The sequence below is a fragment of the Eublepharis macularius genome, chromosome 4 (genome assembly GCF_028583425.1).
Source record: "Eublepharis macularius isolate TG4126 chromosome 4, MPM_Emac_v1.0, whole genome shotgun sequence".
NCBI classification, from domain to species: domain Eukaryota; kingdom Metazoa; phylum Chordata; class Lepidosauria; order Squamata; family Eublepharidae; genus Eublepharis; species Eublepharis macularius.
In genome coordinates, this window is record NC_072793.1 from 97,330,734 (window position 1) to 97,356,883 (window position 26,150).

The 26,150-nt window shown below is 44.3% G+C and overlaps 2 protein-coding genes across 4 annotated transcripts in view; one reads left to right on the forward strand and one right to left on the reverse strand.

The window, feature by feature from the left end:
• The window catches only part of IFRD2 (interferon related developmental regulator 2), a 28,590-nt gene extending 13,825 nt beyond the window's left edge, over positions 1-14,765 (forward strand). The window contains exons 2-12 of one of the 2 annotated variants that reach the window (XM_054975181.1): positions 1,078-1,194; positions 4,042-4,126; positions 5,897-6,021; positions 7,022-7,179; positions 7,358-7,408; positions 9,297-9,478; positions 9,685-9,790; positions 10,413-10,550; positions 11,181-11,309; positions 11,552-11,647; positions 12,191-14,765. In XM_054975181.1, the coding sequence (XP_054831156.1) occupies positions 1,078-1,194; positions 4,042-4,126; positions 5,897-6,021; positions 7,022-7,179; positions 7,358-7,408; positions 9,297-9,478; positions 9,685-9,790; positions 10,413-10,550; positions 11,181-11,309; positions 11,552-11,647; positions 12,191-12,271 (1,268 nt within the window). In that variant the 3' untranslated portion in view covers positions 12,272-14,765. The remainder of the gene's footprint in view (positions 1-1,077; positions 1,195-4,041; positions 4,127-5,896; positions 6,022-7,021; positions 7,180-7,357; positions 7,409-9,296; positions 9,479-9,684; positions 9,791-10,412; positions 10,551-11,180; positions 11,310-11,551; positions 11,648-12,190) is intronic. The other variant, XM_054975182.1, reaches the window with a different exon arrangement.
• A 115-nt stretch (positions 14,766-14,880) lies between these two features.
• On the reverse strand, positions 14,881-25,939 carry LSMEM2 (leucine rich single-pass membrane protein 2). 2 transcript variants are annotated; one of them, XM_054975184.1, is made up of 5 exons: positions 25,852-25,914; positions 24,173-24,237; positions 20,147-20,296; positions 17,587-17,829; positions 14,881-15,594 (listed from the first exon to the last, which is right to left on the reverse strand). In XM_054975184.1, exons 3-5 carry the CDS (start codon positions 20,289-20,291, stop codon positions 15,461-15,463), a joined length of 522 nt encoding a protein of 173 aa, XP_054831159.1. In that variant the 5' UTR covers positions 20,292-20,296; positions 24,173-24,237; positions 25,852-25,914; the 3' UTR covers positions 14,881-15,460. The 2 variants fall into 2 exon arrangements, with proteins under 2 accessions (XP_054831159.1, XP_054831158.1); XM_054975183.1 differs by lacking the exon at positions 24,173-24,237 and having other exon boundaries at positions 25,852-25,939.
• Between the last annotated feature and the right edge of the window lie 211 nt (positions 25,940-26,150).

Below are 26,150 nucleotides of genomic sequence, written 5' to 3' on the forward strand. Positions count from 1 at the left end.
CAGAACAAACCACATACAAAATGGTAAGAAAGGGTTAAAGAAGGGCTTTGCCCTTGGCCCCTCCCCCTTACTCATTCCATATGGTGCTGATTATCTCCTAGTCCAGGCCTTGTAGAAAAGAGCATGGCCAAGCTGACAGCTAATTTTAGCGAAAGGTAGGAGAAACATGTGCATGCTGTGTTATGTACTAGACCTTTGCTTTGTTGGAGGGTAAGTGCTCTCCATTGCTAGCAAGTATCTTCAGGGATGCAGAGAATATGGTTAACTGTGCTTTAGGTGAGTGAAAACTTGTTTGTCACTCTCCCCTGATATTTCACTGCAGGTGTCTTCACTGGAACAGCCTCAGCCTGCTTGGTCTTTAGAATGCCATCTTAAATGAGGGCACAGTTCAGTGGGTCTAGGGGAAATGCCTTGGGAATGAGGACTCCTGCAGAGGCCTTGAACTCGTTCTGTAGGACATGTAAAGAAGAAGAGATGAAAATGTCTAGACTTCTGCTTAGAATGGAGTTGCATGTACAAACAGTACAGATTATAACTAGGAATGAGTTAGTTTATGACAGTGAGCATGTCAATGCTTGATTGGTTGAATCTAGATATGCATCCAAACTATCCTGGATTGGGTTTCTACCTTGGGGTTGCTTGGTTGTCTGTATTGGCTATATTGTGTTGCCAAGTAGCAAGAAGGGTTTTTTCTCTGAACACCTGGTGCTGATCTGTGGTATTACGGTCATCTGTATGGGTCCTGCCAAGTGGTGAGGAGAACATTACCACTCAAGTCTCTGATCAGGTGCAGAGGTCCGATAAATTTCTCCTCAGTGTTAGACTTGATAATACAACCATGCAACTTGTCAGGCAACTACCTGTAGATTATAGTTGGATACTTCTTGGTAAATAGCTATCTGTGTTTGCTCAGCACAACTGGGGGAAAATTATGTGACCTACTCTGATCTTTTGGTGGGCCATATTATATATAAATCAACATGAATGGAAAAGTGCAGGATTCAGCCTTTTGTTTTCTTGCCTTGGTAAACATGAAGCTTTCTTTACTTGTGCTAACCTTTTAATCTCCTCCTTAAGGGGCCCGTGGCAGTGCCAAGATAGATTCCCAGGCCAGTGATGATGAGGCAGCTAGTGAAGTGCTGAGTCACTACAGCAGCGCCAGTGAGACTACCAGTGTAGCAGAGGAAGTGACAGGTAAGTGTGGGTGATGTTAGGAACAGAAAATCTGGAATTCTGTGGGTTTTAACCAAAAAGCTTACACTCCTTGAATAAGCTCTGCAAACTGCATATGTTTGGAAATGCCACGCAGCACACTGATGTGTTTTTGGAGGGTTTTCTTGAAAATGTAAATAGAGGGTAGATGTGTGTCTGTGAAAGAAAGAGCAGGAAAAATTGGCAGTTAGGGAATAACAGAAGGAGAAGAGAGTAGGTCTGTAAAGGAAAGGAGGCTTTGGGTTTGAAATATGTGGGAAATAAGAGCTAGACAACTCATCACTGTTGATAATCAGTAAATTGCCTGGCCCTGTGTGAATGGCAAAAGCGGCAAAACTGGGCCACTAACAAATGCAAGGGATCGGTACCAAATTAGAGGTATACAGAACAGTATGGCTTTGTGAATGGACCGGAAGAAAAAGGCCTGATGAGAACTAAACATCCCCCAGAAAGGATAGAATGTTGAGAGCAGCCGAGTGCCAGTTAAAAGGGGGGAACCGCATCCTGCTCAAGGCCCTGGGAGTTTAGTGTCTCTTGGGTGAGGTGATGTGGGGAGGAGTTGGGATTTCCAAATTAACCCCTCATGATTCTTTGTGGGCCTCTAGCTTCTTTCTCTGTTAACTAAACTGTCATGTATTTAAGGTTGTGGGTTAATAATTTCTGCATACTTGGATGGAAGGCTACTAAAAACATCTGTTTGGTGATGGCATGTTTTAGAATGAAAATAATTTTGGGGCTGCCTTACTCTACTCTATGATCATAGCTACACAAATTTCTAAAGCCCTTAGTTAATTTTATTTATAATGAAACGTGTACTGTGGCTGACCATTAAGCTATCCCCCAAAGCCTGGTTCATGAATGGGCCAATTTGAACCAGTTACAGTGAAGAATCTAGACAAGATTCTGGCATCTGTGAAAGCTACTAGTTATGCATTGGATCTTTGTTCATCTTGGCTCTTAAAATCAAGTAAGGATCACAAACAATCCATTGAATTCTATCGTAAATCAGTTGCTAACTCAAGGCACTTTCCCCCAGCAACTAAAACAGGAAGTTTTCCACCTGCTACTTTAAAAAAATCTCTAGGCTAAAATGATGTGACCAGGTATCACCCCATTTCTAATCTGTCCTTTTTGGGCAAAGTGATTGAGAAAACAGTAGCTGACCCAGCTCCAGGTCTTCTTGGATAACTCTAGCATTTTGGACCTTTTTCAGTCTGGATTCAGGCAACTCTAGTACGACTCTAGTAGCTTTAGTGGATGTTCTCCATCTGAATATAGGCAAAGGCCATGCTTTGTTATTGCTCCTCCTGGATCTATCTGCAGCCTTCGATGCAGTAGATTATGCCATCTTGTTGAGTCACTTGGAGGCAGAAGTGGGTATCAGAATTGCTTAAATTGTTTCTCATGGAGCAGACTCAAAAGATTGCTGTGAGAGACCAGCCATCTCCAGAGGGAATTATCTCATGGGGTTCCACAGGGCCCAGTCTTACCTTCCATGTTATTCAGTCTCTGGGTTGCTAACAAACTGTAACTGAAACCAGACAAGATGGAAGTAATGCTCATTGGGAAGTCAGATCTTAAAGGACATTGTACTCCCCACTTTTGATGGAGTCTGTCTTACCCTTGCAGACTCAGTTAAGAGCCATGGGGTTATACTGGATCCAGTGCTACTGCTAGAAAAGCAAGGTATCTGAAAAAAATGCTTTCTACAACCTCAGTCTAGCTTGGGAGATGGCCCCTTACTTTAACGTAGCCAATCTGGCCACCTGGATCCATGCCACTGTAATATTGAGACTTGACTACTGTAATGAATTGTATATAAGTCGCCCCTTTAAGCTAACTCAGATACTCCAGTTGGTGCAGAGTGCTGCAGCTTGGTTACTATTAGGAGCTTGGAGAAGAATGAATATTACTCCCATTCTGCAGTCACTCCACTGGCTACCTATCAGTTACTAGGCTCAATTCAAAGTATTGGCTATCACATACAAAGCTCTTCATGGCCTTGGTCTATCATATCTATGGGACCACCTTTCACCCTATGTTCTACTATGGCAACGTCACTCATCTGAACAGGGCCTTCTGCAGATGCCACCTTGCACATGGGCAAAATCAACAGCTGCCAGTACATGTGCATTCTCTGTGGCAGCACCCACCTTATGGAATGGCCTACCTGAAGAGGTCAGGAAAGCTCTCACTCTCCTCACTTTCTGCAAACTATGCAAAACTGAATTATTCAAGAGGGGTTTTTACTCAGATAGGAGGGCTAAATTGTAAGGTAGTGGTCTCAAAGAGATGCATCAGTAAAGAGATAGGGACCACACTTACGTTGTTTAATATTTCAGTCTTAGAATAGCTAATGCTCTGTTTCAGCATTTCTTCAACTCTTCTGGTTTTAAATTTCTTCTGGTTTTAAATCTGCAAATTTGCATATATGTACCCTCTTACATGGTTTATTGGAAACTGACTCTACTAACTCGCACTGTGTAATCTGCCTTGAGTCTCAGTGAGAAAGGCAGACTATAAATGATGTAAATAAATAAAATCTTAGAACCAAATTAAGAGCTGAAAATGATGAACAGTTCAGAACTTCATATTACTATACCATTCCTTCTGTTTGGATTCAGTTAAATTGATAGCTGCCAGGAATCATGCAAAACACAAGGATCGTCTTGCCACAAGTCTCTTGAAATCTTAGGAGGAAGGCCTTTGTGCAGCTCTGCCAGTGCCGTTCAGGTCTGATACCACTCCTTGCAGAAGGAGGCGGCTTCTGCAGACTGTGGGATCTGGCTGGGCTGACCTGGTGCTCGTGATTTTTGCTGCTTTTCTCAGGAGGTGAGGCAGTTGATGAGCAAGCACAGCAAGAGGAAATGGAAGATAAGTTGAAGGAGTGCATTGACAACGTAATGGACAAGAGGTGAGAGGCACCTGCCATAGGAAGGCTCAGTTCAGACATGCCAAATGGTGGTTTGGGAAGCTCAGCTGTGGCTTGGTGTGATATCTGAACCTTGGTTTGTGACCATCAGGCAAACCATGGTAGGTGTTAACTGTGGCTTGGTGGCTTGGTCTGCTCATCTTGGCTGGCTTTGTGCTTGGCATTGATTCCCCCCGCCCCAAGCCTGTATTATCAGATAAGCTTGAGGAGTGCCTCTGGAGCCCAGTGCTACTGGCTGAGAAGAGCCTCCACCTTCCTACCCTGCAGTTGTGGCCGATCTTCTGTTCCCAGAAGCCACGACACCAAGAGAACAGGGAGCTTAACAGATAGGTAACTGGAGCAGGGCTTGACCTCCCAGAGCTTTGGTTAACACAAACCTCATTCTGGCTTGTGTCTTTTAAGCCCTGGAGCTGCTGATCCTGCTGAGCTTGTGCTTTTTTGAGCAGCAGCAGCAACTCCATCTGCATTGTGATTGTTGGAGCTCCCCAAGCTGACAGCACTGTTTGCAGCAACTCTGATCTCCAGAGCAGAGGGATAGCAGGCTGGGGACAAAAGGAGCAGAGAGGGAATCTCTGGCTCGATCTGCTTGTCAGCATATTTACCCAGCCAATGGAGCTACTGGATTTCTGTGCCTTTTCCTTGCCTCTGCTGCACGTTTTTGGTGGAAACTGTTCTAGGAGCAGTCTCATCACTTGCAATACCCCGCACCCCTGCAGTATCTATGGTGTCTTTTCATGCTGTGCTATTAGTATCAAATTGTCAACCAAGGCAGGCTGGACGAAGCTCCATTGAAGAGAACTTGACAGAAGTGCCAGCAGTGCTTGGTACAGCCCCTTGCTACACAATAGGACTTACAGCTGCCCATCTGGCCATGCAGCTTCCATGATTCACAGTGAACTTATGAACTAGTTTGGGGGTGGGGGGTGGTAAAGCCTCAGTCCTCTTTTATGCCTATCACTTTAAAAGGAGCTGGGTGAGGATTTGAGGAAACTTGATTTGGGGATATTGATCAGCTGTAAAAAGAGTTCACTCAGTGCTGCAGGCCAGGCCTCTTGTTCTTTGGTCACTCACATAGCTTTGTGGTGAGAGTTCAGAAATCTGATGCATTATGAAATGAGTTGTGCATACTTATATTCAACAAGTACTTGTGATGTACCACATAACGTATGGACTTCCTACATGTTGTCCTTGACCCCCCAATATGCATCATGTGTCTGGGCCATTGAGAAGGACAGGTTGGTCCTGGGTTCTTGGGGTGTGTATACCCTCTTAAAAATAGTGCATTGGTAGCACATAATAGCACACATATGGGATATCTGCTGATTTCATAATCTAAGGAGCAGTTCTGAGATCAGAATCTAGGACCAGGCATAGAATTTGCATTTTGCCGGCAATTCTTTTTAAAAAAAAACATTCTGGGCCCCTACTGGCTGACTTCTTATCGGAGGTTGTATATAGTCTCTAATCTTTGGGGGGAAAGGCTTCAGAACTCGCACAGTTCTTTGACCTATTTCATGCCTACTGTTATGCTGTATCTTTGCTGCTTTTTGATCTGCTGTCTTTTTGCAAACCCTCCTCTCTAGAAACCTCATAAAACCATACATTTTTAGTGGGGGGACGAAAACCTAAATAATTTTCATAATTTGTTTGGAGTTCATTATGCTGCCTTGGGTTTTTGAGAGGACATCTATCCAGGCATAGCTCCCAGACTGTCAAAGGTTGTGACTCCATCTTTCTCCTTGTACACCCCAGCGCCAAGACACGACAGGTAGCTCTAGAGAGCCTGCGGCTTGCATTCTCTTCCAAGACGCTCTTTGACTTCCTCTTAGAACGTAGGCTCACCCTCATGGACTCCTTGGAGAAGTGCCTGAAAAAAGGTTGGTCTCCAACAGTGTTCTGTTTATAAAACTATTATATTTAGGGGGGAAATTTGAAATATTTTCAGATTCCATTATTTCAGTATGAGAATTGGAATACTGCTTATATTTCTCCCATTGAAATCCATTGGACTTGGAAGTGTTTTATGTGGATTGTGCCCTTACAGTGAAATCTTAAGGAGAGTTACTTCAGTCTAAGCCCATTGATTTCAGTGGGCTTAAACAGGAGTAACTCTGTTTAGGATTTCACTGTTAGTATTCTTTCTCAGGAATCATTACAACAGCCTTGTAAGATGGGCCAGTATATTTCACACGGTATTGCAACAAGGAGATGAAGGTGATAGGTTTGCCTAAAGCTGCTAATTGAACTTCCAGGTTCACAGCTACTAGGCTGGCATTACAGATATGTTGTGTGTTGAAGTGATAAGTAAATGGTGTCTTGGCATTCTTGGTGAGGCGGGGGCGGGTGTTGAAGGAGACAGCTGTCTTCAGAACTGTGAAATAGTTATAGGTAAGAACTTGGGGAGCAAAGTCTGCAATGCTAAAGATACCTTTCTGGGATTAAGACCCATTGAATCCTATGGGATTTACTTCTGATGTAGATGAGGCATTTTGGGAAATACAGACTTTATGGCTCTTCCTCCATTCTTACTGGACTGTCAGGGTTTTGCGACATCTCCACAGTGTGTGGTACATTTCTCAGTGTTGGTTTTTAGGTTCTGATGCAACCCTTCACAAGCGTCATGCATTTCTTAGTGGTACTCTTCACATTGCTATTGAACGTCCTCCTCTAGAGTTAAGTAAACTCTGGTCTTAAAACCACTTTGAACTACTGAGAGAAATTTGTAATGCTGCAGGAGAGTACCACTTCTAAATTTTGAGCGTCTGCCTCTCTGCCCTTATAAATGTCGCCATCGCCCTGTGCTGCTTGTCTATGCATAGCCTTGTTAGCATGTCTTGTACCAGAAAACTGGACAGCTGTGCCTTTTCCTACACTCAGGTAAAGGGGAGGAACAGTCCCTTGCTGCTACTGTTCTTACACTACTGTGCCTTCAAATGGGCTCGGGGCCTGAGGGGGAGGAAGTGTTCCGCAGCCTGAAGCCCCTCCTCATCAGCATCCTGATAGACTCCATGGCTAGCCCAGTTGCTCGGCAGAGCGTGAGTAACTTCTTTTTATTCAGTCTCAAAGTGAATTTTGATGTGTGAGGGAGCACTCATGGAAGAGTTCTTATCTGGATTCTTTTTTTGAAAAAAAAAATTCAAACTGATTCCTCAGAATAGTTTTGCTATTATCTGTTCTTTTTCCCCACCCCCCTCTTCCCCCCATCCCCTTTAGTGTGCCACTGCTCTTGGGATGTGCTGCTATATCGCTGCAGCGGACATGGAGGTAAAATAAGCTACTGTTTTAATTGACAGCTTTTAGCTGATGTAGCTAAAAATAGTTCTTCTCCTCAAACAGACTTATACCCCCTAATGGCTTGAAGTAGGTTTCTAGTGTGCCCCTATCTTTCACTTGGGCTGAGGGCTGCACCTCACCCTTTTTACCGATAACCTGTTTATTTGAACGCAAGATTATTTCTGAACCCTGAAAAGGGTTTTGTTACTGAAAAGGGTTTTGTTTTGGTTTCTAAGACTACTAGACAGACTTCTGGAATGGGTTAGGGAAAAGGCTACACAGGGTTTTGTTTTGTATTTGTATTTTATTCCGTTTGTATCCCACCCTCCCCGCATGATATAAATGTGACATTTACTTGTGACATTTATATCCTGTCTTTCTTTCATCATGGAACTACATGGGGAGTTCCCAGGAAGTCTCCCACCTTCGCCCTGTCTAGACCCAGACCGACCTGCTTAGCTTCAGCAGGGTAGCTGCATCGTGTGCCTTCTTCCACCCTCTGGCCATAGAGCAGGGGTCCCCAGTCCTTTTCAGCATGTGTGCCCTTTTGGAATTCTGACATAGGGTGGTGGATGCAACTACGAAATGGTTGCAACAGCAGGTGGGGCCAACCACAAAATGTTATGCATAACTCTGACAATGGTTAAAGGTGCTACTGGACTCTTTTTGATTTTGCTACCACAGACTAACACGGCTAACTCCTCTGCATCTCTGACAATGGTTCTTCAACATTTCAGATAGAAGCTCAGTTTAGTGGGATGTCTTTTAAGTTAACATTGTTTAAACATATTTTTGTGGGTACACAAAACATAAGTATACTAAGCTAAATAAGAAACCCTCATCTGGCAGTATCTGTCTCCATTTTGCAGGCAACTAATACGTGTATTCAAACGGAAAAGATGCTTCTTCTGGCTGTTCCTTTACATGAGCCCTTCTCTCATGAACCCAACCGTTTTCAGCCTGCACTGTTACTAGTACAACAACAGTTGTTGCTGAAGGGCTGGTGATGAGAATACCTTGCACACGTGTACAGTAAGAGAGATTCTGGCCAGAGACTGATACAAACGTAAATGATTTTTGAAAAGTGATCAAAATTAGATGTAGTGATGTTATTATCAGCGTCCAACTTAATTATAAAGATACATTAAAACTGGGAAGATCTGATTTCCTTTATAGAAGATCCAGTTAGGTGCATTAAGCATTTTAGCCATGCAGCACAATTGTGAACATTCAGAATCAAGATCCAGTTTTTTTAGCATATCACTCTGCTATTTGCACACATAAAGAACCTTATATAAAATGACTGTTTGTATTATACCATAGACATCAAAAGCTGAAAAAGTCCCATCCACTTTCTAAACGTACTTGGCAGGTACCAGGAAAGGAGCAAGAGGGCACCATGTTGTCTGTGGGTGCCACGGTGGGGATCTATGCCATAGAGTAACAGTGTGCAAGGCTCCACATTTATAATGTCCTAAACAACTGTGTAGGTTGGACTCCAGGAAGGAACTTCTTCATTTGTGGGTTTTTAAAAGATGACTACTTACAGAAGGTGGGCATTAATATGTGGGAAAGGGCTAGTTTTGTAGTCAGTTCTATGAAGCCTTTTTGGAAAGCTGCCCATTTTGTCCTGAAAAATATCCACCTGCAAGGTGTTTTTAACTAAAGTGTTCTTATGACATAAGGAAGTTAACTGCCTGAAGGAACATGGGAAGGTGATAATTCTCTGGGTTCACGGCTATATAGTGAAGGAAGAAATGATTCCCTGCAACTTTCCCTGTTTTTCTCAGCAAGTTAGCCAGAGACTGTTCTGGTGTGTGACTTCCTTCCGTTCCTCTTGTAGTTTCCATGAGAGCTGCTCACTCTCCCTCTTTTTCAGGACCTGGTTTCCTGCCTTGTTTGCCTAGAGGGTATCTTTGGCACCTCCTGCAGCAAGGAAACCAGCTCAGTGCCCTCCCACCAGAGCCCTCTGCTCCGGGTCTTGCACTGCAATGCGCTCCAGTCCTGGTCCCTGCTCCTCACCATCTGCCCCAGCACTCAGATTAAGAAGATCCTGGACAAGTGAGTAGCCAGTCTTGCCCAGGCAGCAACAGGCCAAAGGAGCTCTCCTTTATACACACTGCAAGGGCTCACCAGGACCTTTGCCAGTCAAGTCCACCTGGGCATGGGAGTAAGAGGAGGGGGATGAATTCCCAAAGTAACTTCCTTGCAGAACAAGCTGGTGGGCACAGGGCCTGCTCCATTGCTTTGTGTCTCTTCCTCTGTAGTCATTTACCTACATTGCCTCTGATGCTGTCCAGTGATAACGTCAATCTTCGGATTGTGGCAGGTGAAACGATTGCACTACTCTTTGAGCTGGCCCGAGACATGGAGGTATGTTGAATCCACAAAAAGGCAGGTTCCTGTCCTCTTGTATTACAAGTCTAGGGCCATTGTCAATATCTAAGAACAAGCAAAAGCGGGAGGAAGAGCACCCCCTTTTCGTTCAGTTGCATCCTTTCTTCTGTTTAATTTTCATTGTTTTAGTCTGACTTGGCTTAGCTTGTTAGTCACACAATAGAGGATCGTATCTCAGAAGACTCAGCAAGTGTGGTAGTGCTGGCTTCCTCCTAAATGTGGACTGGCGCTTCTGCACTGCATAGAGGCTTTGCAAGAAGTGGAAAAGTACAGTTTTATCATAGTGAGCTGAAAAGAATCAAGCGAATGAGGATTTCTTCATGGAGATCCCTGTGGTCTCCTCTAGCTTGGTGTTAGTCAAAGGGAGTCCACTGCGTCTTAGATTCAGTGAAGAATCTGTGCCAGGCTAATAGGCTCAAAGTACAAGAATCTGTTGACTTGGAGATTCTGGGGTCCCTCTATATGCCACTATGAGCTTTCTAAAGGAAGCAGATAGAAGTAAAGCTTGGCAAGAGCTGCATTCCTTCTCTCCTTTCAGTTTGGGCTCGGGCTGTGATTTGGAGCTTCTGATCAGCATCCCATCTCATTTTTGCCACAGGAGGATTTTTTCTATGACGACACGGACCTGCTGTGCACAAAACTGAAAGCCCTGGCTACAGACAGCAACAAGTACCGGGCCAAAACAGACCGGCGAAAGCAACGCTCTATATTTCGGGATGTGCTGCATTACATTGAGGTGCCTTGCCTGATTCTTGCCATCATTGCGTAGATCTGTAGTGGGCTCCATTTAAATTTTTCCAAATGGGTCTGAAGTCTGCTCTGAGCCCTCATGCTCCCCCAGTCCCACTTCCATGAAGGGCAGGAGATGGTGGCTCATTGTTGAGCATCCTTAGACACATGGTTTTTGTTTTTTGTATTGCTTCTCACGTTCCATCGGTCAGGCCTGTCATTCAGAATAGAGCCCAAAGTCTGGCCGAAATTCCAAGCCTGGGCTTGAGGGGCAGAGGAGGGAATACTGTTCATTGAGACATTTCATTTAGATGCTGGTGTTGGCCTCCCTCATGAAACTTTTGGGGCAGTGTTTGCTATTCTGCCCACACCAGGAATTGTAAAAAAGAAGGCAGTTCAGAGCCTGTATGTCTAAAGCTCTTTGCAGTTGGCTTCTTGGTGGAACAGGTTACTTTGGTACTTGTGTGGAATTGGTTTATCCTGCAGTACAGTCTGAGAGTCCTTTGAGTGGCTAACCTCCCCAAGGGTTTGGTGGTACAATGTTGTGCTGAGTTGTCTCTTCTACCAGATGGGGAAATCTGGTGGGGTTTGTCCTCTTCTCCATCAAGTCTCTGAATGCACTTTTTCCTTGTGGCAGAATGGAGAGTGCCATGAAGAGACCATCAAGTTTGGACTGGAATGCATGTACGTGGACAGCTGGGCCAGGAGAAGAACATACAATGCCTTCAAAGAAGCCCTTGGCTCTGGGGTCCGGCACCACCTACAGGTAAGAGTAGAAGCGTTTCTGCTGAGAGCTCTTTTTTGATGAAGAAAGAGATTCTGTTGGGGGTGGCAGACTTCAGAAGGGGAGGCAGCCAGCCCTCGTAAAATTGCATTGGTACACAGAATGCTGATGGGTAGAGCCCCGCCTGCCCGGAATCTGCTCTTCATTTCATGCATTTGTGTCTCTGGGAACTTATTTCTTGACTCCAAGATTCTACCCAATGGCTATTGTCTCCTCCTCTCCAGAACAATGAGCTGCTGCGTGAAATATTTGAGCTGGGTCCCCCGCTTGTGCTCGATGCTGCGGCCATCAAAGCTAGCAAGATCTCACGTTTTGAGAAGGTACATCAGTGAGGCTGTTGTTGTTTTTGTTGTCCTTGACTTTCTCATTTGCTTTGCTCAGGTTCTTGTTTTGCATTGAACTCTGCAATTTCTCTTCCAGAAGAACTTGCTTTAGCTGCCTGGCAGTGCCACTGGGAAATGTACTTGCGTGTTCTCAGATCCCTCTAACATAAGTGTGACGTACAATGGTCAGGCCCAGTAGGAATGAGATTCAGTCTGGGGCTGTGTGGAGATGACCCACCGAAGCCAGACAGGGGGTTGCTGTTTCCTTCATGTGCACTATTGAAACAGAACACTAGGCTAGATGGACCTTTAGTTTGGCCCAGAGTTTCTGTGTGGTCTTGTTTTGTGGCAAAGGATAAAATTAACCATGGTAGATCTCCCATCTGGCAGTTTTTGCCATAACATATACTTTTTTTCTTTATCGTGACCTAATTAATTCAGATCTGGTAACTTTCCTCCTACAGCTTTGTTGAACTTGCATCAGAGGTTCCCTAATCTGACTTTTTTCGTTTGTACCTCTTCTTTTTTCACTGCCACCAGCATCTGTACAACTCGGCTGCTTTCAAGGCCAGGACAAAAGCAAGAAGCCGTGTTCGAGATAAGCGAGCGGATGTCCTGTGAGGGGGCGCTTGTCCCTCCTTTTGCCTTCCATCAAGCCAATGAACTACAGACCCGGACCACTGTGAACATGAGGGGGTGGGGGAAGCCTGAGGCAGGGGACCCCATTGCCTCAACTCATTCAAAACCAGGGTTGTGCCATGCTCCCTCTGTTCCCCCACCAATTTTGGGAGGGGGGGCTTTTATATATGTGTATAGAATACTATTTAAATGTCTTGGGTGTTTGAATACTGGTGGAATGGCAGTGGGCAGGTGCCATTTTTATTTTTTTAACCAAAAATCTAAACGAGGTTGGGTGGTGGGGAGACTTATTCCCCTTGCTGCTTTTTAAACCAGTGGTAATATTGGCGTCCTTTCTCTGTCTCCATTGCTGAATGTATTGTACAGTTGCTGTTGGCAACAGAAGTTGGAGTCAGTGATCATTTTCCATCCCCCTGGCCTGCAACTGTTGACTATTCCAGTGATAGCTCAGTGCAGGAGGTGGGTTTCAGGGAGAGTGTCCTGGATGGAGACAGTGAAGGAACCGGCTTGAGGATGAGTGCCTTGGGTTCGTCCCCACCTCCGCTCCCCAGTGTTGAAGGTTGGATAAAATGTAAATTAGAAATCAGTGTAGTTGATTGAAGGCTTAGGCTCATAGCACCATGAAGGGGGGGGGGTGTTATTTGCTCGTGCAGTTGCTAACTCTTGGTTACTTCTTCCATTCTCTGATTTTCCTATCCATCACTGTAGGCAGATGAGTTCTCTTGCTTTTTAACACGTGGCTTTGCTTCTCATTTGCATACGGCTTTTTAAAGCGTTCCTGTTGACGGCCCTGCCAAACTACTCTCACCATGGTGCTTTGCCTTCATGGCAGGTCCATTTTCATGCCAAGAAAAGTTTTCAGTTCTGCATGAATTTGCTCGCTTTGCATAATTTATTTTACCTCCACTACCCAGTGTGAAAGGTAAGGAGCTGTGCAGGAACCCTGATGCCTGGTTTGTTGACGCCTCGAACTCCTGTTAACTAGACTTTCGAGAGACTGCCAAGCTCATGTGGCGCTTCTTAAGAAGTTGTTTCCTGCACCAAATGCTGCTTCTGCAGTAGTTGCATACAATTGCAGAATGAAGCACAGTGGATGAGAACCGTTAAATTAGCCAGTGCTGGATTTTATGTATCCTAGTCCTTGCTCACCATTCTGCATGCAGGGTATTCTGGGTTTGCTCACTTGGCTTCTTTGTGATTTATATCATTCCAAATTGGGTAAGGTGCAAAGTGTGTAAGCCTTCAAGAAAGGCAGCTTGTTTTTAGCTGCATGTAACTAAGCTACTTGCAGGTGCATGCTTTTCTAGGTATTTCAGTGTGTTCGTCTCTAATGAACCACCTCACCTATGCCTTTTTAAACATTTTTTTTGTTCGTAAGCCATAAGGAAAAGATCAGGTATAACTAGTTAAAATAAACCAAGTGGCAGGCATCTCTTGAAAGTAAGATGAAGCAGGTAAGAGCTATGCTTATCTTAACAGGACTTTTTCAGCAGTGGTGTGGGCATGGAGCTTGTTTTGCAAGGTGAGAATCTCGTGATTCACTGAGGTTTACAAAATTAATAATGGTGTCCTAATGGCAGGACATGTAGCTGTGTGTATTTCTGATGCTTTTCCTCACTGGACTTAGTTTAGTGCAAGTTCCACCTATGCAAAGAATTTGCGTGTCTTCTGTATTTGTACGACATCTTGAGTGGTGGCACTAGAAGTTGCCTGCTCACAAAATGAATTATTTGGCTTGCTTAATGGTCAGCTGTAAGGCTATTCTGAGTTTCCTGCAATGTAGAGAAGCAGTTGCAAAGTAATCCTTAGAGCATCAGCACAGGGAATTGTTCATATTCTGTACTGTGAGTCCTTTATGCTCCAATCTCAGCTATCCTTTTATTTATTTTTTAAAAGTTTGTCTAGACTTTGCAAATGAAGGAAAAGCTTGGAAACATAAGTATTTTTCTGTGAGCATTGTGAAAACCAACAGCGGTTTTAGGATTAAAAAAGACAAAGATTCAAGAGTACTTATTCATCTGTCCTCTACACAGAGAAGGGTCCATTTGTAACCCAAACCAGAGTGTATGGGGAGATGGAAGCAGTGCCCTGGCCATTCTCTGTGGGTGTTCTGTTGCTTTTAAACAGTTGGTTCAACCCCATTACCAGCAATGAGCCAGGCTGGGGGAAAATCCTTAAAGTAATGGCACAAGGTATGGTGGGAGGAAAGGCTAGGTTTCTCCTCTCCTCCTTGTGCATTCAAGTTGTGATTAAAATACACTCCTTGGTACCTTTTTCACACATGAACAGGAAGACTCATGAATAAATACTCATGGATTCTCCTACTGCATCTACTCTAAACCTCAGTTCACTGGAATTTCAGTGCTGTATGTACCTTATCATCTGTGTTACCTGTTACCTTGCAGTATTGCTCCTCTCCCCCTCCCCCATCAGCCTTCACCATCTCTGATTGGAGAAAAATAAATAATTAAATCTGTGGCAATGGCAAGATTTTCATCTGGCACAAATTGAAAATAGGGTGTGCATGTTTGATTGCATAATGATTTACAGAGTCAAGATTTTCTAATAGCAAACAATTTCGATGTTGATAATTAATTATGTTCCTCTTAATATTTTGATATCCCACAAGCCCTTCTTCTTTGTTCCCAAGCCTAGTTCTTTACATGCTTCTAGTCTCTTTTCTACATGCTGCACCTGAATTTCATAAACCAGCCAAATCTACTAAGGAAGTAAGTCATATGCATTAGTTAAAAAGTAGCTGATCTAGTTTTGTCACTTTAATTGTCATATATCAGATACTTGCTCAAAGATAGGATCAAAATGGGTATATAGTGGAACAATTGGGTGTGAGTAAGGTGCTAGAACACTGTATGTGATTTTAAAAAATGAGTTGGAGAAAGGCTGCACATGAGAAACACCATTCCTATTAGGTCTCGGTACCATTTCTTCCCCTCTGTTCTGCCTTCTTCAGACAGCCTGAGGTCTGTATCCACTGATGCCTGGAGGACTCTCCCCACCAGGGATTCTGGAGAACTTTTTGCTTCAGAATCTCATTTGCCATCTCAAGTCAGGTCAGTGTCTACAATGTGTCAAGCAGTGAGTTGGTTTCCCCTCTTCTGTAAGATTGGAACCAGGCTCCCCAAGGGGAAGGTAGAGGTGATGGAAGTTAACTCAGGTTCGAGCCCCAGGGTCACTGACATTTAGTTGACTCCATACGTGTAAGCTCATGGCCCTCATTTGCCGGATGGTCGCTTCCTGGGACTCCAACCATCGGGCAAGAACACGAAGTGACTCGCTCTGTAAGACTGTATGGGAGAGAAGGAAAAAACACATTATTAATACCCTGGCGTGGTCAGCACCTCTTCCTTTAAATTAGCAGCTTTTACTTTGCTTATACGCCAGAGCCTTTGAGCCTCAAGCAACAGAAGAGAGATGAGAAGGAAGAGAGGTGAGATGCTGTTCACATCTCTCTTACTTGGAGACCAACAGTTGTAGCAAGCAAACCTAATGTTGCCTGTGTAAAAAATTACTTCCCAGTCCCCTGTGTTCATTCCTGACAGGTTAGTGTTTTTATGGGCAGGAGAAGAGGACAGCACTTAGTAAAGGTAACCTAGGTTGCTGTCACACTGAGATGCTTTTTGTTTTGCTAACCCATCGCATTCTGCGATCAGCTTCAGAAGTACCACTTGGCCAGCCCACATTGGACAGACATCAGCTTGTTTTGGAAGAACAAGGAGAGGCTTCTGGTGGGGCAGCAGTGAAAGTAGATGGATGAGAATTTAAATGCTGAAATGGAGGAAGGTGGGCTTGGATTCACCTCCAGCACTGCTGATTAGAATTCAAATGAATTATTCTTACTAGTACAGCACTTGCAACAATTCAAAGGGTTTGTAATCCTTGCAACCTCGTTAAGTAGGTCAGGTGTATTATCCTTATATTGCATATAGAGGACAGGGTGAGAGCCCTCTCATTAGTTCATGACAGAGTTGAGATTTGAGTTCAAAACTTACTGCTCAGTCTCCTACACTGGACAGTGACTAGTTGAACACATTGATGGGTGGGGCTACATAGGATTGCACTGTCAGTTCACTGTAACACTAACTTTCAGTGAAAGTCCTACCTAGTACAGTTCGCTGTTAACCATTATTTTAGCACTCACTGAGTAACGAGGCCCAGAGCAACTGGCACATTAGGACATGTATGATCTGTTAGCACAGTGGTCATGAATCCTTCCAGACCCAAGGCCCTGTTGAGGTACAAGTGTGACAGGAAGAAATGTGAACCATGGTCATGTAAAGAGGGGAGAGTCTTGCCTTTGCTAAAAAGAAATTGGCTCCACCACTCAATGACCTCACCTTACTATCCTCCTCTGTGTGCAAAGAAAGACAGAAGGTGTTGCTTTCTCTGCATGGGCACCAGCAGCAAATCCTTCCCAAAAGCAGAAAACAAATGGTGAAGCTTACAGAAGTTTGCAGTTTAGCAGGTGGAAGACCACTCTTCTAGTAGAACGATAAAAACCTGCACAATGGGGCCATGTACGGAAAGGGGAGATTTTTCTACCATCTTGGGAGAATACCTAAGAGGTTTTGAGAAAAAGGTTGTTTTTTTAAAAAAAAAATTACCCGCAACAGCAGAAGTGCTGCCTGTGCTACCACAAACATCACAAGAGAGCCTCACTCTACAGGATCTCATAAAAATGCATTGTGCAACTCTGTGTGAAGAGATAGTCTCCCAGTAGTATAACTAGTAGAGGGAAGCCAGTTGGGAGTGCAGGCTGAAGCATTAGTATTACTCCTCTCTCAAACAGAGTAGAGAGGGGCAGGGTGGGAAATAAGTTTTCCCCTCATGTGAGTCATCCAGGGTCCCCCTCTTTCTCTTTCATCTAGGCATATAGCATGTCTGCTGGGACAGTCTTAACAGGTGCTGAGTCCCAAGAATGAGCTGTGAGCGTGCCTGCTAGCACTTCCCAGGTGGTGTTCTGGCAGAGGCCAGAGGATGCTTGGGAAGGGTTGGATCCACATGTGTGATTTTTTTTTTAGAGTCCCTGCAGGTGGCAGCAAAGCTTGGGACTGCTCTCACATTTGCAGCCAATCTTTGCCAACCAAAAACATTTGGGATAGATCTTCCAGTTGTGAGGCATGATAGTTCCTCAGATTCTTATCCCCAGAGTTCTCTTGCATATTGTATTTAAGATAGGATTGCTCCTTCACTCATATCTTTTCCTACCGATGGGCACTGAGCAGCTCCCACTACAATCCCTTCGTTACCAAGAACAGCCTGCAGGGTCCCAAACGTACCACTCAGATAGACAGCCAGTGTGGCTAGAGCAAGGCTGGCCACTACAAGCACGCCAAGGAGAGCAAAGAAGCCTGTTGGGCAGCAGGTGGGACTGAAACAGGGGCAGCAGGTACAAGCAGGGATGATGTGAACAGCCTGGCCTGGTGGTAGGAAGGATGAGTCATCTTCATCGGGGAGACGGACGTGCTTGGAGAATGCCCCATGTGGAGTCTGTGTGGTATTAAGTTGAGAGTGGGCACTCCCTGAAGAAGAAAGGAGGGAGAACTATGAGTTAAAGTCAGAACAGATGCAGAGGGGAGATTAGGGGTGCAAAATTCCAGGAGGCCAATGGAGTGGTGCAAGTCATGTGACTTGTGTTCATATATTGTTTCAGTTGGGCCACAGTAATGTGGAGAAGCCAGAAGGAATTTTTGTTGCGGGGGGGGGGGCAGTTCAGCAGGTGAACCCCAACTGCTACTTTTGTGTCCCTCCCTCCCCATCCTTTCCTGGGTCACCATAGCCCATGGGGCTTGCTTTCACAGTTGCAAGACCATGAAAAAGGGAAGTAAAACAAAGCTTGGTTGTTGGGGGTTTTCCGGGCTGTATTGCCGTGGTCTTGGCATTGTAGTTCCTGACGTTTCGCCAGCAGCTGTGGCTGGCATCTTCAGAGGTGTAGCACCAAAAGACAGAGATCTCTCAGTGTCACAGCGTGGAAAAGATGTAGGTCATTTGTATCTACTCAGGAAGGGTGGGGTTGAGCTGAGTCATTCTGTAAGAGTTTCCCAGGGTGTGGAATGCTAATGGCGGGAGGCTTCACTGTATCCTGAGGAGGTTCTTTTGCATATGGATTGGTGCTTGATGTGCTAATCTTCTCTGCAGGGTTATTGTCAGGTGTGGAGTGTTTTGTTGGCCTGGTGTTTTTCAGAACTGGAGCCCATGCTCTGTTCATTCTTAAGGTTTCTTCTTTCCTGTTGAAGTTTTGCTTATGCTTGTGAATTTCAATGGCTTCCCTGTGCAGTCTGACAAAGTAGTTGGAAGTGTTGTCCAGTATTTTGGTGTCCTGGAATAAGATACTGTGCCCTGTTTGAGTTAGGCTATGTTCAGCCACTGCTGATTTTTCAGGCTGTCCAAGTCTGCAGTGTCTTTCATGTTCTTTTATTCTTGTCTGGATGCTACGCTTTGTGGTCCCGATGTAAACTTGTCCACAGCTGCAGGGTATACGGTATACTCCTGCAGAGGTGAGGGGGTCTCTGCTGTCTTTTGCTGATCGTAGCATCTGTTGTATTTTTCGGGTGGGTCTGAATACTGCTTGAAGGTTATGCTTTTTCATAAGCTTTCCCATCTGATCAGTAATTCCTTTGATATATGGCAAAAACACTTTTCCTGTAGGTGACTGTTTTTCCTTGGTTGTTTGATTCATCCTGGGTTTGATTGCTCTTCGGATTTCACTTCTGGAGTAGCCATTTGCCTGAAGTGCGTGGTTTAGATGATTAATTTCCTCATTGAGAAAGCGCGGCTCACATATCCGTCTTGCACGATCCACTAATGTTTTCATTATGCCTCTTTTCTGTCGGGGGTGGTGATCAAACAACCAAGGAAAAACAGTCACCTACAGGAAAAGTGTTTTTGCCATATATCAAAGGAATTACTGATCAGATGGGAAAGCTTATGAAAAAGCATAACCTTCAAGCAGTATTCAGACCCACCCGAAAAATACAACAGATGCTACGATCAGCAAAAGACAGCAGAGACCCCCTCACCTCTGCAGGAGTATACCGTATACCCTGCAGCTGTGGACAAGTTTACATCGGGACCACAAAGCGTAGCATCCAGACAAGAATAAAAGAACATGAAAGACACTGCAGACTTGGACAGCCTGAAAAATCAGCAGTGGCTGAACATAGCCTAACTCAAACAGGGCACAGTATCTTATTCCAGGACACCAAAATACTGGACAACACTTCCAACTACTTTGTCAGACTGCACAGGGAAGCCATTGAAATTCACAAGCATAAGCAAAACTTCAACAGGAAAGAAGAAACCTTAAGAATGAACAGAGCATGGGCTCCAGTTCTGAAAAACACCAGGCCAACAAAACACTCCACACCCGACAATAACCCTGCAGAGAAGATTAGCACATCAAGCACCAATCCATATGCAAAAGAACCTCCTCAGGATACAGTGAAGCCTCCCGCCATTAGCATTCCACACCCTGGGAAACTCTTACAGAATGACTCAGTGAAGCCTCCCGCCATTAGCATTCCACACCCTGGGAAACTCTTACAGAATGACTCAGCTCAACCCCACCCTTCCTGAGTAGATACAAATGACCTACATCTTTTCCACGCTGTGACACTGAGAGATCTCTGTCTTTTGGTGCTACACCTCTGAAGATGCCAGCCACAGCTGCCGGCGAAACGTCAGGAACTACAATGCCAAGACCATGGCAATACAGCCCGGAAAACCCCCAACAACCATCGTTCTCCGGCCGTGAAAGCCTTCGACAATACATAAAACAAAGCTTGTTACTATGGGAACTCTTGAGGATGCCTTACAATCCAGTTAGGTTGGACTACGTACCTTCTGAGCCCTTGACATGGTCGTGTCTGCTGGACACACAATGCAGGTCGCTAATGGACTCCACTGCGTGCAAGTTGATTTCTGCTGTATCATTACTGCTGAGTTCAAAAAGGTCCCTGTTGGAGGAAGCAGCAGCGTTCACCATGGCGTCTGCACAGGGAAATGCAGGATTTGGGAGGTGAGACACAGCATAGCAGCTGGTTTAAGTCAGTTGTCTCTATGAACTGCAGAAATAACTCTGCAAATCCCATCTCTCTTAGGCTGTGTTCAGTGTCCTCTCTCTCTCCGTCCATTATTACAGCCCACTTTTGTAAAGCAAACCTTTTGTGTACCAATTGAACAGAACATCTGCCTCCCCTTCCTCAGTCCTATAGCTGCTAAGAGTAGGATTCTTTTTCCTTCACTCTATTCTGTGGTCTGCCATTTTATCCTGACTTATCCTGCCCTTTGCTTGTGAAGACTCAGAGCAGAACCACAAGTGACAAAAGGCACAGATTGGACACTTGTCTGCTTCCCTCAAGTTTTGATGGGAAATGTAGGCATCCTGGTCTCGCAGCTTGGCTCTCTGACTGCTGTCCAATGGACTTTTCAACTGTCACTTGTCCAACATTCCGCCAAGCTGCCTACATTTCCCATCAAAACTTCAGGGAAGCAGACAAGTGTCCAATCTGTGCCTTTTGTCACTTGTGGTTCTGCTCTAAGCCACACGCTTGCTTGTCTTTGTAGAATTCTCTGGAATTGCAAGAGTGGCTGTCTAAAGAAAAACTTTGCTCTGGATATATCGGGGCCTAGTATGGAGTAAAAAATGGCACGGGGTGGGCAAGTAGCATCAAGCTACTATTTGGTATTTTCCACCCTCGTGCTACTCCAGTGAAAGGCTTACAACCTCTAAGTAATCTTGAGGTGGTGAAGTCTGCAAAGAGCCTGGATTGGCAGGCTTAAAAAACATCTCAGTAATCTCTCTTTCTTAAGGGGTGGATGGTAATTAGTAATCATTTCAGTCAAACAAAAAGAGGAGACACTGGATTTGCTCCAGGGTCCTGTTCTGAGTTTAGAGCATTTTCTAGCTTTGTATTTTAGCTCAAGGTTGACTTGGCCTTCCATCCTTCCGGGGTCAGTAAAATGAGTACCCAGTTTCCTGGGGGTAAAGGGTAGATGATGGGAAGGCAATGGTAAACCACCCTGTAAAAAATCTGTGATGTGACATCCCCCCATGGGTCAGTAATGACTCGGTGCTTGCACAGGGGACTACCTTTACCTTTTTATCTTACAAAACAGAATTGGTCCCTACAGTATTCTTGTATGCCTAAACATGTTTGTTGCCCCTAATGGCCCATGTATCTCATCCAATATTCTCCATCAGACTTGGCCAAAACAATGATTACCCCCCCAAAAAAACCCTCTAGTTAAGCCAACAAATTATCCAATCATTTGCTTTTAGATTAAGATTCAGAAGGGAGATTCCAGCACAATTCTAGAAGGTGCCTTACTTCTCTCTCTGATCTCAAATAAAAGATCTACTTGATTAAAATCCTTTCTCTATTTCACATGTTAACAAACCCATTGTTCATAAGGGTATTCTTTGCTTCAGTGGTGCATTTCAGATGTCAGATCAGGCATTTTATCAGATACCTTCAACATAATGCTGCAATGTGCTATAATAAAAATTAGAAGCCATCCAATAATTTGATAATAGCATATACCAGTAGTATACAGTAATATCCTCTGCTTCAGAGGAATTCTTTCTTGGTAAAAAAGGGGGAAAGCATCAATTGTTTTGCTTTTGGTCAGACAGGCGCCACTTTCGTTTTCTCCCAATATTCAGGTTTTATTTAGAAAAGGAGAGGCCCTCAACAGGATATTGGGTGGATAAGGAGGCTATACCACCACCACCACCCAATCCAAATGGCAGGCAACTTATCACTACCAGTTGCCTGTTGCAAATTACAGCAGCTGCCATTTGTTTGCTCAACTCCTCTTTTATATCCTGGCTTGGGCAGGCAACATGAAGGAGAACACCTTAGCTTTACATCCTACTAGTAGCCAAAGGAGAAGGTGGAAACTCCCACAGGGAGCTCCTATTTCACTGCTGCTCTAAGGGAGAAGAGTAGGCAAACTTCATATTGCTGCTGCATTGTCCCTCTCCCAGTTTCTCTCTTGACATTTGTAGCTGCAGGCAACCCTCTAAGCAGCAGAGGAAAGAGAAGAAGCCACAATGGAATGTGCACAAAGGAGGTCAAATCCTGTCTTTGCTAGTGCAGTGGTAGGCCAGGGGTCAGCGAGAGGGGCTCCAGAAGATGCTCAACAGTGCTGACCCCTGATGCCATCCCTCACAACAACATTGTTGGCAAATGTGATCCTTTCCCCATTTCATATGAGGTCAAGGCGCTCAGATTCCTTGGGTGGGAAAGGCCTGGACAACATACCTAGTACTTGTGACCCTGAGGCCATCTCTTATTACCAGACCCCTGAAACAGCTGAAGCACCCTGCCTTGAATACTTCAAATTCTGCCATGTAAGAGAATAGGCTAGAATTACCATTGCCTTTCCCCATGTAAACCACTTAGATGCTGTCCAGTCACCCAGGGACAGAACCCTCCATGCCTCCTTAAGGAGGATGGAATCCTGGGCTACATTGTTGAGTCCCACACAAGGCCTCTTGCCTTAATATAACTGCTGTCCTTTTCTCATGGCCTAATTGCACAGACACCCAACAGAGAGGCTCATTTGCCAAGCTACAGAAGCTGCAAACCTGAGATAAATTATGTTCTTATGTCATTCCTTGCCCTAAGAGCTTTTCTTATTTTCTGAATCAGATTTGCTTTTTGCTCTCTCATCTTGATAAATGTTTTAATGACAAAACAGCAAAAATTTTGCAAGTGCATTTTTTTTTCTTTTGAGGGAGGCATGGAGATACAGAAATGGTGGGCTCTTCACCTGCTGGACTTCTGCCTGTCATGCAGCTATTAAAGGAACAGGTGACCTGCGGGGGGGGGGGGGACGACAAAAAAATTGGCAACCCTATCACTTCAGCGCAAATCTCTGCTGGATAAACCAGCATCATCAATGATCTCATAGATCAACATTACTGGCACCTTGAGATCATATTTTTCCAAGGACACGGACTTAGTTCTGCTCTGAGGGCCAATCACAAGGGAAGTACACAGGGGTGCATGATAAACAAGAAATTAGCAGATGTAGTCCTGTCACTGCATTTCTGCTTGTCATGCATCTGTTAAAAGCACAGGAGCAGGAAGTCGTCACAGCTACTCTGGACCTTACTGAAGACACAAACCTGTATTTGAGCTCTACCACTCCAGACTGAAAATGGAGTCTTACGTGATTGAATATTTCTGCCTCCCCACCCCCAAATCTTACATATAGAAAAGTGGATAGATGAGAACAACTCTTTGACAGATAAAGACTTGTTTAATGTGGAAGAGAGTTCATCTTTACAAGGATCCATTTGGTTTAAAAGCACCTTGTAATTGAAATATTAAATATTAAAATGCACCTCTGAGGCTCATTGAGTTTAATGGATATGTCTGATTTGGATGGTGATTATTCCCATGCAAGACCACTTGTTGCAGACAATAACATGCAGCTAAAGTTGGATTGTGGTCAATAACGCCATATTTTTATGACCCATAATCTTTCCTTCAGCAAATAATTTAAATGGAATTGTATACTAAAAGATACAACTACGCAATTTCCCCATTCTCCTCTTCATCTTGTTCCTCTACAATCCAAAGGCTACATGATTTGCATATTGCCAATAATGTATTTGTTCAAATTGGGAAAGGGCCTATTCTGGAAGGAACAACTAGTCAAAGTAGGAATTATACGCAGAATATTCAAGAAGTAAGTGCTCATTCATAATACTTGCAGCATTTACTCAGTTTAAACATGCAGCATGTGATGTTTGGACATCACAAGAAACTGATTTTTTAAAGTAACTGAAGTTAGTGTGATGTAGCGGTTTGGCTGTCAGACTAGGATTTGAGAGAGACAGGTTCAAATTCTTACTGTGCCATGGAAACTTAACGGGTGACCTCAGTCATTCTTGCAGCCTGATTTACCTCACAGGGTTGCTGTAAGGATAAAATGCAGGACAAAATGATGTAAGCCACTTTGGAGCACCATTGGGTGGAAGGCAGAGTATAAATGAAGAAAAGAAATAAAGGTTAGTGTGATTATCCAAATATGGGCCACTACATTAAATGCAATTTGTTAGGGAGTATTAAACTAGGATCAAGATTCAAAGACTTAACCACATTCTTAGCTAGAGTTTTGACAGATGTAAAAATGTGGACATCCTGGCTTAATCCTGTCTGGTTCCTGACGCTACCCTCACCACAGTGCAAGCTGGAATACCACCTAGGCCCCTGTGGGAGAAACGGGAAAGAGTGAAAGTGATTAAACCAGCTTTGGTCAAGGCAAACCGGACTGAATGGTTGCCAGCAAACAGAATCCTGATTTTCCGAACTAACAGTAGTTAAAATAAACCATGGGTTTGCATTCTGTCTGAACCAAGCCAATTATTCAGACATTTTAATCACTGTGTGATGCTGCATAAGATAAACACGTAGGGAAATATCACTGTTAAGTCTGCCTCTGTTTCAGTTGTGAAATTCAGAAAACAACAATGCAACCTGTGCTCAGGACCTCTGCAAATAAGTCTGATGCTTCTGCACCCTAATAATCCTGTATTCACAACTACCCCTTCCCCATGCCTTGAAATCACCTTACCTTGTGAAATATAACAATTTAATACAAGTAAAATAAAGAAATTTTTGTAGCCCTAGAGAATGCTTCTACTATAATATGTTCTGTGGGCAGGACTGATGTCACTGGAGCTGGTACCTACTACTGTTTCGTCAACAACAATGGCTGTGAGCCAACACCAGTTCTCCCTTCTCCATGTCATATGAGGTCAAAGCCCAAGACATCATGCAGTGAAGTTGTCTCCCATCCTGGGCTATAGCACTAGAAACCCCACTCAGCCATCTTGCCCGATATAGAGGAAAACTGGATTCTTGTTTGCCACAGCAATACAGAAGAGAGGGTGGCTAATAGTCCAGGAAATGCTGGAATTAAGAACCTGCATGCTTGCTCTTGCAGCTGAATCCGACTCTGGCAACTATGAGTCCGGTGCATCTGACATGCATTCATGGCTTGGAGAGGAGGGCTTGACTCAGCTATACTGGAGAGCGTCAACAACTGTAGTGTTAATTAAATGTCATTCAAATAGATTCATACCTTGTTCACTTTCCTGTATAATGATTTATATCCCCTAGACCAAGCGTCTCATTCTTTTGAACCTGCCCAACGTCAGCTCTGCCTTGGTCTGTGCCAACTAGAGCTGCCAGCACACTCACCTCAGCCAGGATTCCCTCCACCCACTTCATATTGAGCACAGACCACCTTAGACTCCCTCCCCTTCAAGCTAGCATTGTCATAGTTAGCTATGCAAATAATACTGCCACATGAATCACTCTTTTATTAAGGGATATTTGAGGTGACGGTGACAGCTGGAAAGCACCTTGTATAGTGTGTCAAAAGAGGAGATCCTTGTACTTAAAGAGGTGCAATGTCTGTAGTAGTGATTAGCAATGTCTATTAGCAGCGCTCCATTTCTCTACCATGAATAGCCTTTTTATATGTCCCCTTAATACCCTACAATCCTGTCCCCAAACAGATGGTACCTTTTCCAGTCTTGTTGGGCATCACTATAGCCAGGCTCCTCTTCCAGTGGCCCTTCCAGAGTCAACGCAAGAAAAAAATGGGTGTGGAAGAAGCTATGAGGGACCTATACAGATCCCCTGGAAAAGTAAACACAGGCGTCTGCCTGCCACATCAGCTGCTTGGGCTTAAAATAGGAATGAGAGGAGTCCAACAGGGAGCTATAAATAGAATAGAGGGGCCAGAGCAGCTACTTCATGAACTATATTAAGTGAGTGCTGGAACACAGAAGACAGGGAATGGAGAAGAGATCTCGTGTGGA